Raw genomic sequence first — 12,183 nt, 5'->3', positions numbered from 1 at the left:
GGGGTGTGAATTGGGGGAAAAGAAGACATGTAATACTTTAGACAATAAAAAATATATAACTAATACAACTGAGGACGTAACTTTAAAATTTTATTTAACTAATTTAAATATACATAGCACATGTGGCTAGTGGCTACCATACTGGACAGTGTAGGACAAAACATTTAAATTAAAAGAAGGGAATTGTCAAGTTGGATAAAAGAACAAGATCCAACTATATGCTGTCAATATGGTAACTGAGAAGCTAATTCTAAAATTTATATGAAAATCTAGGATTTAGAATAGTAAAAACAGTTCTGTAAAAGACAGGATTGAAGGACTTATACCACCTACTCAAAGCTATAATCATCAAGTGTGATATAGGGCTGAGAACTTCTGAAGAAAGAGGTTTGAGGCATGAAGGGGATTCCAGTTCTACACTGTTGTATGGGTACAAAGGAGCCACATAGCAAGTACCTAAGAATGATGAGCAACTGGCCTGCCAAAAACTGAATTCTGCCAACAAACTGAGTTTAGAAGGGGAGCCTCCAGATAAAAACCCAGCCAGCCAACATCCTGAGTGTGAGACCCTGGACAGAGAAGTCAGCTGTGCTGTGCCTGGCTTTCTCACCTCTAAGTGAGCTAATAAACAGGTGTTGTTTTAACCAAGTAAATTTGTGGCAAGTTGTTATGGAGTAACAGAAAACCAGTACACTGTATTTTCTTTTGTGCTCTTTAATCCCTTTTAGTCATGTAAGCATATTATCTTTATAATTTAAAAAAGGGAGAGTGAAGAAACACTATGCTTCCCAGTCATTGAAAGTATTCAAGAAGATTCAAATAATTCTTGTTATCTGATAAGCATATGCAAAAGTTGAACTAAGTGGCTGCAGAATTCCTTGTGGCTCTAAAGCTATATAATTTTTTTAAGCTAAGAGGCTTTTTATTACATTAATAATTAGGATTATGCTAATATGTGTATCTCAAAATAATCCCGAGTATTTAAGACATGCTATTACAATAATCATATGGCTAACAGAGAGGGGTAGGAACCAACACATTGAAATAACACACCTGTATCAGACATCAAAATCAATGGCAAATATGGCTCCAATTATTCAAAGTGCCAGACGAAAAGCTGAAAAGCTTTGTAAAGCTATGTAATTTTCATGTCATGAAAACAAAAGAAGCTTTTCAAAAATATGGGATTGGTCACCATAAATTATTTGAAGAGGGGCCAGAGAAAATGAGGAGTAAGCAATCAGCACTCAATAGGTTAGTCACTAAAGATTACTATGACAATAGTTTCAGCAAAGCAGTGTGTTAGTAGGCACATTAAGAGTAATTCAAAGCCTTTGAGGAGATAAAATAAAGGTGAAATATACTATTATTACCAATGAGAAAAAAATTAAAAGGATGGCAGTTTGGTGGTCTGATTATGACTTATCGAACCCATGAGGACTTTAGCATGTGAAGAGAAAGAAGGAAAAATAAGAAGAGACTTAACTGGAACACAGAACTAAAGGCAATTATTTAATCTTATCGAATTACCCAGGCTTATATTTGTAATTTTCTTTTTTTAAAAAACTGACAACCTCTCTTTCACCAAGCTAAATTTATCCATCCTTTTAAATATAAATTTTATTAGGAATTACTGAAACACATCCCTGCTATACTGCCCATTTAGGACTTTAAGACCCTGGAAACATTAAGGTCTGACCTCACACTCAGGAAGGCATCTGACAGCTGTCCTGTGACTTCCCACACTCTCAAGAACTACAGGAGTTCTCCACATCCACCAAGTTCTGCAAGTATGCCCAGCAAAAGCAGTGCTAGTCTTCAGTTAGAATTTTAACTTGCTTAATGTCAAGTAGGATAGAGACACTGGAAACATAGCAATTATTCACTCCATCATTGATTTTTAACTTGAATAAACATTAAAGTTATTTCACATTCAAGATAAGTATAAACAAAAGTCTCTTAGGTCTCTGAATAATTATCTTGAAATCACAGAGATAATCTGGAGTACTTTATGGATCTATTTAAAAGATATACTCACTCTCTGTTCATCATCAGATACTTGGGAGGACACACAAGACTTTGGTGCCATCGGAGACTGAAAGAGCTGAAAAAAAATTAATAGAAAATATACATATTACTCCAAAAAAACCTACATCTAAATAATGTATTTACATTAAAAAGAAATTCTAATAGTCATTATTACCAAATTTTGACTTGTAATCTATACAACTGACTCATGTTTAAAACTTTCGTGCTAGATAGATATCTGCATAAATAAATAATAGTCAACATATAATATACATTAATGCATTTACCCACACACAAACTATTTTAAAAAATTAGCAAATGCCCATTTACATAAAGGAAAACAAAGAATATCACTTTTATTTGAAAGACTTTATTGGATTAAAAAAAAAAGGAAAATAAGCCATTTCACTTAAAAACTACTCTAGGAGTCAAGAGGCACTCAAAATTTGTTATATTCCACTGTAGCATGCCAGGGGAAATAGATATGTTAATGCTCCAATTTCAGTATAGTCAGAAAAGCAGGTATTTTTAAATGTCCCTTGGTTATCCAATTAAAATTGAAATAATTATCATTTATCAAACTCCTATTATATACCCATCACTATGCTAGCTTATTAAGTACATTTTCTTACTTAAACCTTACAACAGATCCGAGTTTTAATATTCCCTGCATGAGAAAGCTACAATTCAGAAAGTAATCATACAGGCCAGTAAGACAGGTCTGATCTGACTGCAAAGCTGTTCCTTCTACTGTCCCAAGTGGTAAACCAAATACATATTCACTGTGCTTGTAACAGTCAGGAATAGGAATGGGGGAAGACAGGTGTGAGAGAAGTTCTGTGAATTTCAAAGCAATGCTGCCTTAGAGGCATTACTACTCTACTACTGAGTGCAGCACACAATACTGAGGAAATGTGTGCATTTTTAAAAAGTAATATTAATATGGACATATTAATATTATTAATTAATATTAATTATTAATATTATTAATTATTAATAATAAATGTAATAAATATTATTAATATTTATTGGCACTCCATATCAGTGCCAATAAACTCCCTTCCTAACTTTGATTCCCTAATCCCTCAGCAATTCTGCTCCCCAGAGGCCACCAGCTTATGTCTCCTTCCAGAGACAGACCATACATGTAGAAACATACATGAATATGCAGGTCTCCTTTGTTTACAGGAGTAGCCTATTGTTCTATACTGTTTTTTGGTTTGTTTGTGTGTTGTTGTTTTTTTTTTTGCTTAATCTGTCCTGGAGGCCATTTCACTAGTACCCAGATCTACCTCACTGTTTCTATAGTGTAGCATTCTGTTCTGTATACTAGAGTATATGTAAATGTTTTACGTTTATTTAAGCAGTCCCCTGGTCTTTAATACAACGAACTATGCTACAGTGATAAAAGGGAGAACCATACCAACTGCAGCAAGGGAGTGGTGTTTCTACACCTCACCAACCCCCATCCCATCCCTCCACCTCCGCCCCCATCCCTCCACCAGGTGTGAATGCAATCCCACTCAGACACTCAGGTGTATTTCATGACTGGATATTACAGAATGCTAACAACCACCTTCCTCTGGTACATATGGTACTGAAGGTTAGACTTGTTAAGTAATCTAAGCTACTGAAGGTTAGACTTGTTAAGTAATCACTACATATAGTGTTTCCAAATCCTAAGTAGCTAACTGAACACACTGTTCCAACATGAAACAGCTCTTAGCAGTTGGAAGATGCCACTATATGAAAGTACACCTACTGGCTGTGTTTCACAATTTAAAAAGTAAAAGCACATCAGATTGGCCTAAGATTTTGTTTTTAGTAACTATACAAACACTTCACCTTACTCCCTCCAGCCAGCCCCTGCCATTCTAATAAGCCCCTTCACTTTAGTCACTGTGTTGGCATAAGCTGATTGAGTCCCTCTTCTACACCAGAACAGAAAGGTAAGAGTAACTAGAAGAGTGTGGTAGTTAATGGAGATTTGGAGAAAGAGGTCACTAAAGGCCAGAGCAGTTTCTAGGAAGACAATGATATTGAACTGAGTCAGAAAGGTGGTATAGCATCAGATGAGGTGGCATTTAAGGTAGAAAAAAAACCCTGAGCACCAGAAGGAAGCAGAATTTCATATCTGGAGAAAGTAAATAGTGATTATGGAATTTGGTAAGAGAAGAAAGGGTTCATTGGTCTCCTACTGCCAAGTTATGAATAAGGTTGAGAAACAGATTAGGGACACTAAAGATCAGTATCTGACTAAAAAAGTTTGAAGTGTCCAGTCCATCTAAAGCAAGGGTGGGGACATTTTTGATAAAAACTCTCAGCAAGGTGGGAATAGAAGGATCATACCTCAACATAATAAAAGCCATATATGACAGGCCCACAGCCAACATCATACTCAATGGACAAAAACTAACACCATTTCCCCTAAGAACAGGAACAAGACAGGGATGCCCACTCTCACCACTCCTGTTAAACATAGTTCTGGAAGTATTAGCCATTGCAATTAGACAAGAAGAAGAAATAAAAGGCATCCAAATTGGAAAAGAGGAAGTAAAACTGTCCTTATTTGCAGATGACATGATATTATACATACAAAACCCTAGAGACTCCATCAAAAAACTACTAGACTTAATACATGAATTTGGCAATGTAGCAGGATACAAAATTAACCCCAAGAAATCTGAGGCATTTCTATACACCAATAGTGAACTTTCAGAAAGAGAGATTATAAAAACAATCCCATTTACCATCGCACCAAAAAAATTAATATACCTAGGAATAAACTTAACTAAAGAGGTAAAAGACCTCTACTCAGAAAACTACAGGACGTTGAAAAAAGAGATAGAGGAAGACATAAACAGATGGAAGAACATACCATGTTCTTGGATTGGTAGAATCAACATCATTAAAATGTCCATACTACCCAAAGCAATCTATAAATTCAACGCACTTCCCATTAAAATACCAATGGCCTACTTCAAAGATCTAGAACGAACTCTCCAAAAATTCATCTGGAATAAAAAAAGACCCCGAATAGCTGCAGCGATCCTGAGAAAGAACAAAGTAGGTGGGATCTCAATGCCAGATATCAAGCTGTATTACAAAGCCACTGTTCTCAAAACTGCCTGGTACTGGCACAAGAACAGACATATAGATCAGTGGAATAGAATAGAGAGCCCAGAAATTAGCCCGAACCAATATGCTCAATTAATATTTGACAAAGGAGGCAAGAACATACAATGGAGCCAAGATAGTCTCTTCAATAAATGGTGTTGGGAAAATTGGACAGATATATGCAAGAAAATGAAACTAGACCACCAACTTACACCATACACAAGAATAAACTCAAAATGGATAAAGGACTTAAATGTAAGACAGGAAACCATAAAAATTCTAGAAGAATCCAAAGGCAACAAAATCTCAGACATATGCCAAAGCAATTTCTTCACTGATACAGCTCCTAGGGCAGCTGAAACTAAAGAGAAAATGAACAAATGGGACTACATCAAAATAAAAAGCTTCTGCACAGCAAAAGAAACCATCAACAAAACAACAAGAAAACCCACTGCGTGGGAAAACATATTTGCCAACGTCATATCTGATAAGGGCCTAATCTCCAAAATTTATAGGGAACTCATACAACTTAACAAAAAGAAGATAAACAATCCAATCAAAAAATGGGCAAAGGATCTAAATAGACACCTTTCAAAAGAGGACATCCAGAAAGCCAAGAGACATATGAAAACAAGCTCAAAGTCACTAATCATCCGAGAGATGCAAATCAAAACAACAATGAGGTACCATCTCACACCTGTCAGAATGGCTATCATCAACAAATCAACAAACGACAAGTGCTGGAGAGGATGTGGAGAAAAAGGAACACTTGTGCACTGCTGGTGGGAATGCAGACTGGTGCAACAACTATGGAAGACAGTATGGAGTTTCCTCAAAAAGCTGGAAATGGAACTCCCATTTGACCCTGTGATCCCACTTCTAGGAATATATCCCAAGAAACCAGAAACACCAATCAGAAAGGATATATGCACCCATATGTTCATAGCAGCACAATTCACCATAGCTAAGATCTGGAAACAGCCTAAGTGCCCATCAGTAGATGAATGGATTAGAAAACTGTGGTACATCTACACGATGGAATACTATGCTGCTGTAAAAAAGAAGGAACTCTTACCATTTGCAACAGCATGGATGGAACTGGAGAGCATTATGCTAAGTGAAATAAGCCAGTCAATGAAGGAAAAATACCACATGATCTCACTCATTCATGGATAATAAAGACCATTACAAACTTTTGAACAATAATAGATACAGAGGCAGAGCTGCCTCAAACTGATTGTCAAACTGCAGTGGGAAAGCCAGAGAGGGTTGGGGGGCAGAAGGGAGGGGAGTAAGAGATCAACCGAAGGACTTGTATACATGCATATAAGCATAACTAATGGACATAAGACACTGGGGGGTAAGGGAGGGCAGGGGATTGTCAAGGGCGGGGTGGGGGAGGACACATATGTAATACCGTTTGTAATACTTATTATAATTTTTTTTTAAAAAGAATAAAAAAATAAAAATAAAAAAATAAAGCAAGGGTGGGGAACCTTTATTCTGCCTAGGGTTATTTGGATATTTATAACATCTTCTCGGGCCATACAAAATTATCAACTTAAAAATTAGCCTGCTGTATCTGGTCAAACCTTTAATTAATTTACTCCTCATGCCTTGGCAGGGCCAGACCAAATTATTTCATGGGCCTTATACAGTCCACAGGCCAGACATTCCCCATCCCTGATCTGAAGAGGCTGACTTGTGGTAAAGGCAAAACAGTGCCACAGAAAATGTCTTTTTAGGAGCCCTGTTCAGAGCCTTGCATGAGATAAACTGAATGAGAGAGCAGAACACTCCACAATCAATGTTACTTCCTAATGTAAGGTGCCATTTGCTCACATCAGTGATGGAAGTGAGGTGCCACACATCTAATTTACTGAAGACTGTGTTGTTTCTACTTATCAACTATAGAACTTTAATTAAACTTTTAAAAATTACAGTAAGAAAATAGTTTTTAATATAATGGGCAACATATTACTTGGGTTTTGTGAAATGCTGTTCAGCAAGCAGTTTGGTTGGTAAGTACCAGTAAAATTTGCATAGGACACAATGATTGCTTTTGTGCTCATCTGTCATTAAACTTTGACTAAAAAAAACCTGTGTTACGAGAGGAACCTTCTAGGCAACGCGAGGTACCATCGGCTAAAGGCCAGTGAGTGCAACAGATGACACTTTCTAAAGACAGGGGCAGCAAGAGACCTTATAAAGCCGGCACTTCAGAGGGTACAAATGGAAATGCACAGGTGAGTGTGTAGCAGTAGCACCTAATGAGAGGCCCAGACCTTCAGAAAGGTTGATTAGCCTTCTTCCTTTTAGGAGAGGTGGACTAAGTAAAACAAGGTATTGACCTGCATTTAAATAGGCTTTAACAGTTCACAAAACATTTCCCTATCCACTGTCTTCAGGACTCTGTGATGAAGGTAGACCCACTGTCCCCTTTTTGCTCACCAGGAAACGGACAGCTTCAATTGTCACCCGGCAGCATGTGACAATTGAAGCTGTCAGTTTCCTGGTGAGAAAAAATGGGACAGTGGGTCTACCTTCTCCCTCTATCCCCTCTGAAACTCCTACTAGATTCCTTAATTCTGAAGCAATCCTAATCTGGATGTCTCCAACTCCTCCCCACTCCCAAACAGGTCCCTATTCTCTGGCCACAATTGGGAAATAATTTACAGGATTAAAAACAGGAATGTATCTACGAAGGACAGATACAGCCCAGTCCATTTCTTTATCCTAGATATTCGTGGAGAATTTCCTAGCCCTCACCAGCTTCAAAAACTGTGCTACTTTGTGTGGTGATGCATCAATGTCTAGGGATCCTAACAAACCTATGGCTGTCCATTGCAGGCAAGATTGTTGAGCATTTCGGGACAGGGGCATATGGAAGTGCCCTTTATCCTCAGTTTTGCTTTCTATGATTTCAGTCCAAAACTATATGAAAATTCCAGAATTAAACATGTTTTAAATTGCACAGAAAACAAACAAACAAAACAAAAACCTATGTTACATTTCTGTCATTTATGTAAGTTCATATCAAATATCTGCTTTTGTTTATTCATTTCTGGTGTTTCTGAATACTTGCGAAAAAACCTACTTTAAAATCTTTGTGGATAAATGTTTTGATCAGGAAAAAATGAGTCACATAAAAAGTATTATAAATAGTTGCTTTTAATATTTTCCACTGGTACTACTTTACTAGTCAAATTTCCAAAACAACTTTTAGAATGAAAACAGTTTTTAATAAATGTCCTGTCCCATTTTTAAAGGTAAAATAATAAGCGGACCAGATTTGACCCAGTCCCTTTAGTGGTAAACCCTGAATTAAAAGTACCTAGTAACAACCACATAGAAGTGGAATTCTGTCTGCTCTACCACTGACCACCTACTTACTATATGAAATCACTATGCTGAGCAATGGGGTCTTGGGAGGAGGAAGACATGTCCCTTGATCTTAAGAACTTAATCTCAGAGAACACAAACTTATAGCAGGCAATCATAATCCCATTCTTAAACACAAAGAAGACTAACAAAATCACTATTCCTACACTTGATTACACTGTCACACAAGTTTGCTTTTCCTGAATTTTTAATTTTAAATACACATATACGACATAAATACAGAAACATACATTTAAATCTCTATACTTACTACCTAGAAGAAAAAATATTAAACAGTACCTTTAATTCCTAGCAAAGTCTAACATATTTATTTACTTATTTATTCATTTTTTTAAAGATGTAGTATGTAATGAGTCATAGAAAAAAGTGCCAGAACATTCTGGGGTAGCTGGAGGAAAATCAGGTTCTTCCCCTTCTTCAAAATTTCAGTGTGGGGAGTATGGGCCAATTATAGGAAAACATATGGTGATTCTTTCACAACAGGACCCTAGAATACTTTCCTTACCCTACTTGGAAACATTCCTTAGAGACTGCGTATAGCCTCTGGGTATAACAATGAGCCTGGGGGGAACAGAATTCAGACTTGACTTTAAAAATAGCTTCATTTTAACTTCATTTACCTATAATTTCTATCTTTATAAAGTTAAAGAAATAGAAGCAAACTTTTCAAATTGTCCCTTGGTGTTTCTTGGAGTCTTTTAAGACCAAAAATAAAAAAATAAAAATCTGGGCCCATTTAATGGGTTTTGAGGGAAGGGTTCTTTGGCTTAAAACAATAATTTAAAAGATTACACAGACTCATTCTTTAAAATCATTTTATTACATCTTCAGGTTAAGGAAACTTTAAAAGAAAGTTAATAGTGCTGATCTAAACATTTCCTAAAAATAAATAGTAATATTACCTTATTCAAATTCTGCATAGGATCATTCTAGAATTAGATGCTAATTACAACCCAGGGAAAAAAAGAATTCAACTGAAATCAGTAAGACTTGGTAATATAAGACAAAGCAACACATTGGCCTCCCGTGTGCAAGCCTGCCTGGATCTCCCCCAGGATAGTCTCAGTCTAGGGCAGCTTAGGGTAGTCCAAGTCCCGTCAATATATCCATTTTGCCTCAATTTTACCATCCTCTTCAATAAATACAAAACCTAAATGGTAACTAAACAGTCTAACATTCAGCCTCAAAATATCAAGATAAGGAAATTCTTGATAATTGTTTATGTACTAGTAAAAGAGGAGTTTCAAGCTTAACAAAAGCTTATTAACATGGCTGCTTAAAATACAAATGCAAGCTTACTTTGAAATTATTTTCCCTCCCTTAATTAGAAAAGCAGTATTTCATATTTATTATAGGGGAAAAAATACCATTTCTAATTATGTCTTTTTAAATTAATACTGCAATAAATGTCCCTCATGCAGCAGCCAAAGAGGTCCTCCACTCAGATCTCCCTCCCTTCCAGCAAGAACTTGCTCTTTGGCTATGAAGAATGCTGACAGCTTCCAGCTGCAGAGCCTTCAGGGTCTGCACAGTACTCAACCCAAGACCAGCTCTTCCCAGGAAGCCCCAAGCCAAAGACTGAGCACAGTGAGGGTGTCAGGATGTCAGGACCTGGCCCCTTCTGCCCTAAGCAGGCAAACCTAACAGTCAAAGCTCTCCACTGGGTTGACCCAAACTTTGCCAGATATGCAAGACCTCTGAGGCTTTTTGTGCCCAATTCTGCTTCCTAACCTCTTTCCTTTCACAGCTATCAAAATCTGCACCAAGGCATGAATATTTTTCCTCTCTAGTCTAGCTTCCTCCCCCTTTCTCTTCCGCAGGCATCACTTCTCCCCAGTGTCTACCCTTAATCAATCTCTAACACTCCTAACTCCAACATCTGCTTCCCGGTGGGTCCAAAGGGACAGTCCTGTAGAAGCAACTGTTAATTTCCTCATAATAAATTCCTAGAATGTAGTCAAAGGTATAAACATATTGCCAAACTGCCCCTCAAAAAGGCTGTACCAGCTTACTTTTCCAAAATTAGAGGTGAGGGTGCCATTTTGAACAGGGTGGTTAGGGAAAGCCTACCTGAAAAGACCTGAGGGGTTAAAAGAGAGTGGTGAAGAGGATGTCTGGAGGAAGAGCATTCCAGGCAGAGGGAACTAACAATGGCAGAGATCCGGAGGCAAGTGTGTGCTGCAGTGTTTGAGGAATAGCAATAAGACCAAGCAGCTGGAGCAGAGAGAGGGAGACAGAGTGGCCAGAGAGAAATGCAATGCCAGAACATACAGGGTTCTTGTGGCTTGTTGTAAGGCCTTGGGTTTGAAGGGTTTTGTATAAGGGGGACATGATTTCTCTTTGTACTAAAGGGTTTGCTAAAGCTACTATGTTGAAAGTAGACTAAAGAATGGCAAGGCAAAAACAAGACTAGTTAAGAGACTGTTTCATTCATCTAATCCAGGAAAGACATCATGGCAGAATGTTAGTGGTGGAAGAGGTAAGATGGGGTCAAATTCATCTACCTTGAAGGCAGAACCAACAGAACTTGCTGAGGGCTCAATGTGGGATGTGAGGAGATATGAAGAATGGTTCCAAAGTTTTTGGTTTGAACAATAAGGAGGAGGGAGCTTCCATTTACTAAAACTGGGAAGACTGTAGGAGGAGGAGGAGTGGGGAAGATCAGGAGCTCTCTTTAAAACATGTTAAATTGGAGATGCCTATTAGATACTGAAGTGAAGGGACTGAGTATGTAGTTGGATAAACAAGTTGAGAGTGCAGAGATATCTGGACTGAAGAAAACAATTCTGAAGTCATTAATATATGGCTAGTACTTAAAGCTGTGGAATGAGATGAAATCACCCAGGGATTGAAGGTATTCAAAAAAGAGAAGGGATCACAGAATGGAGCCCTGGGGGACTCCAACATTAAAAGTTGGAGAACTGAGGAGCAACCAGTCCAAATGGCTAAGAAGGAGGGTGAAAGAAATCCAGAAAAGTGTGGAGTCCTGGAAGACAGGTTAAAAAAAAAAAAAGCCTATTAGGGAGGAACGAAGAATGTGCTCCTACCATTCCTTTACTTACCATGTGTGGCTGCTTTCAGAAAACAAGAGCATTGCATAATTGTAACAAAGACCTTGTGGATCACAGCATTGAAATTAGTTACTATTTAACCCTTTAAATGTTTGCTCACCCTTTATCAAGAAGAATGAGAGGGTGAATGAATGAGGAAAATGCAGTACAATTTTTAGGCAGCCTCTTGAGTTTACTAGTGATCATGATGTTAGAGTAAAACCACACAGCATGATTTTCCCCCATCATATTCAGCAGTGAGGGTACAAGAGCAGAGTCCTGGGAGTTTAAGTGTGTGTGTGTGGGGGGGGGGGGAAGGGGGTTGTCAGGGAAGAATGAAGAAGAGAGAAAACTGAGATGTGCATGAAAAAAATTATACATGTTACAAGATGGACTTAAATCTGGCAAAAAAAGGAAAAGAAGGCATGAAGGATATGAGGGAAAGGGGAAAGGTTCAACAGATTAGGTCAAAGAATTATGGGACTGGGAGTCATCTGAGGGAGTAAACAATCAGGCAAAGTCGGAAGTATGGTCAGAGTGAAATCCTGCAAGGAGGGGTAGCAGTTATTGACTCACGACAACAACA

General features: G+C 37.8%; 1 protein-coding gene across 7 annotated transcripts in view; it reads right to left on the bottom strand.

The window, feature by feature from the left end:
• SEPT10 (septin 10) overlaps positions 1 to 12,183 on the bottom strand; it is a 72,650-nt gene that overhangs the window by 53,331 nt on the left and 7,136 nt on the right. For 6 of the 7 annotated variants that reach the window (XR_001347550.2, XM_006085732.3, XM_023751418.1 and 3 more), the window contains one exon: positions 2,039 to 2,104. The exons of the other annotated variant lie outside the window; for it this stretch is intronic. Coding sequence is in view for 2 of the 6 variants with exons in the window: in XM_006085732.3 (XP_006085794.1) it covers positions 2,039 to 2,104 (66 nt within the window). In the remaining 4 variants the exon portion in view is untranslated. Of the gene's footprint in view, positions 1 to 2,038; positions 2,105 to 12,183 lie in introns of those variants that run through there. 7 annotated transcript variants of the gene reach the window in all.

The sequence above is a fragment of the Myotis lucifugus genome, unplaced genomic scaffold (genome assembly GCF_000147115.1).
Source record: "Myotis lucifugus unplaced genomic scaffold, Myoluc2.0 scaffold_21, whole genome shotgun sequence".
Lineage (NCBI taxonomy): Eukaryota > Metazoa > Chordata > Mammalia > Chiroptera > Vespertilionidae > Myotis > Myotis lucifugus.
This window is presented reverse-complemented; position numbering and strand designations above follow the sequence as displayed.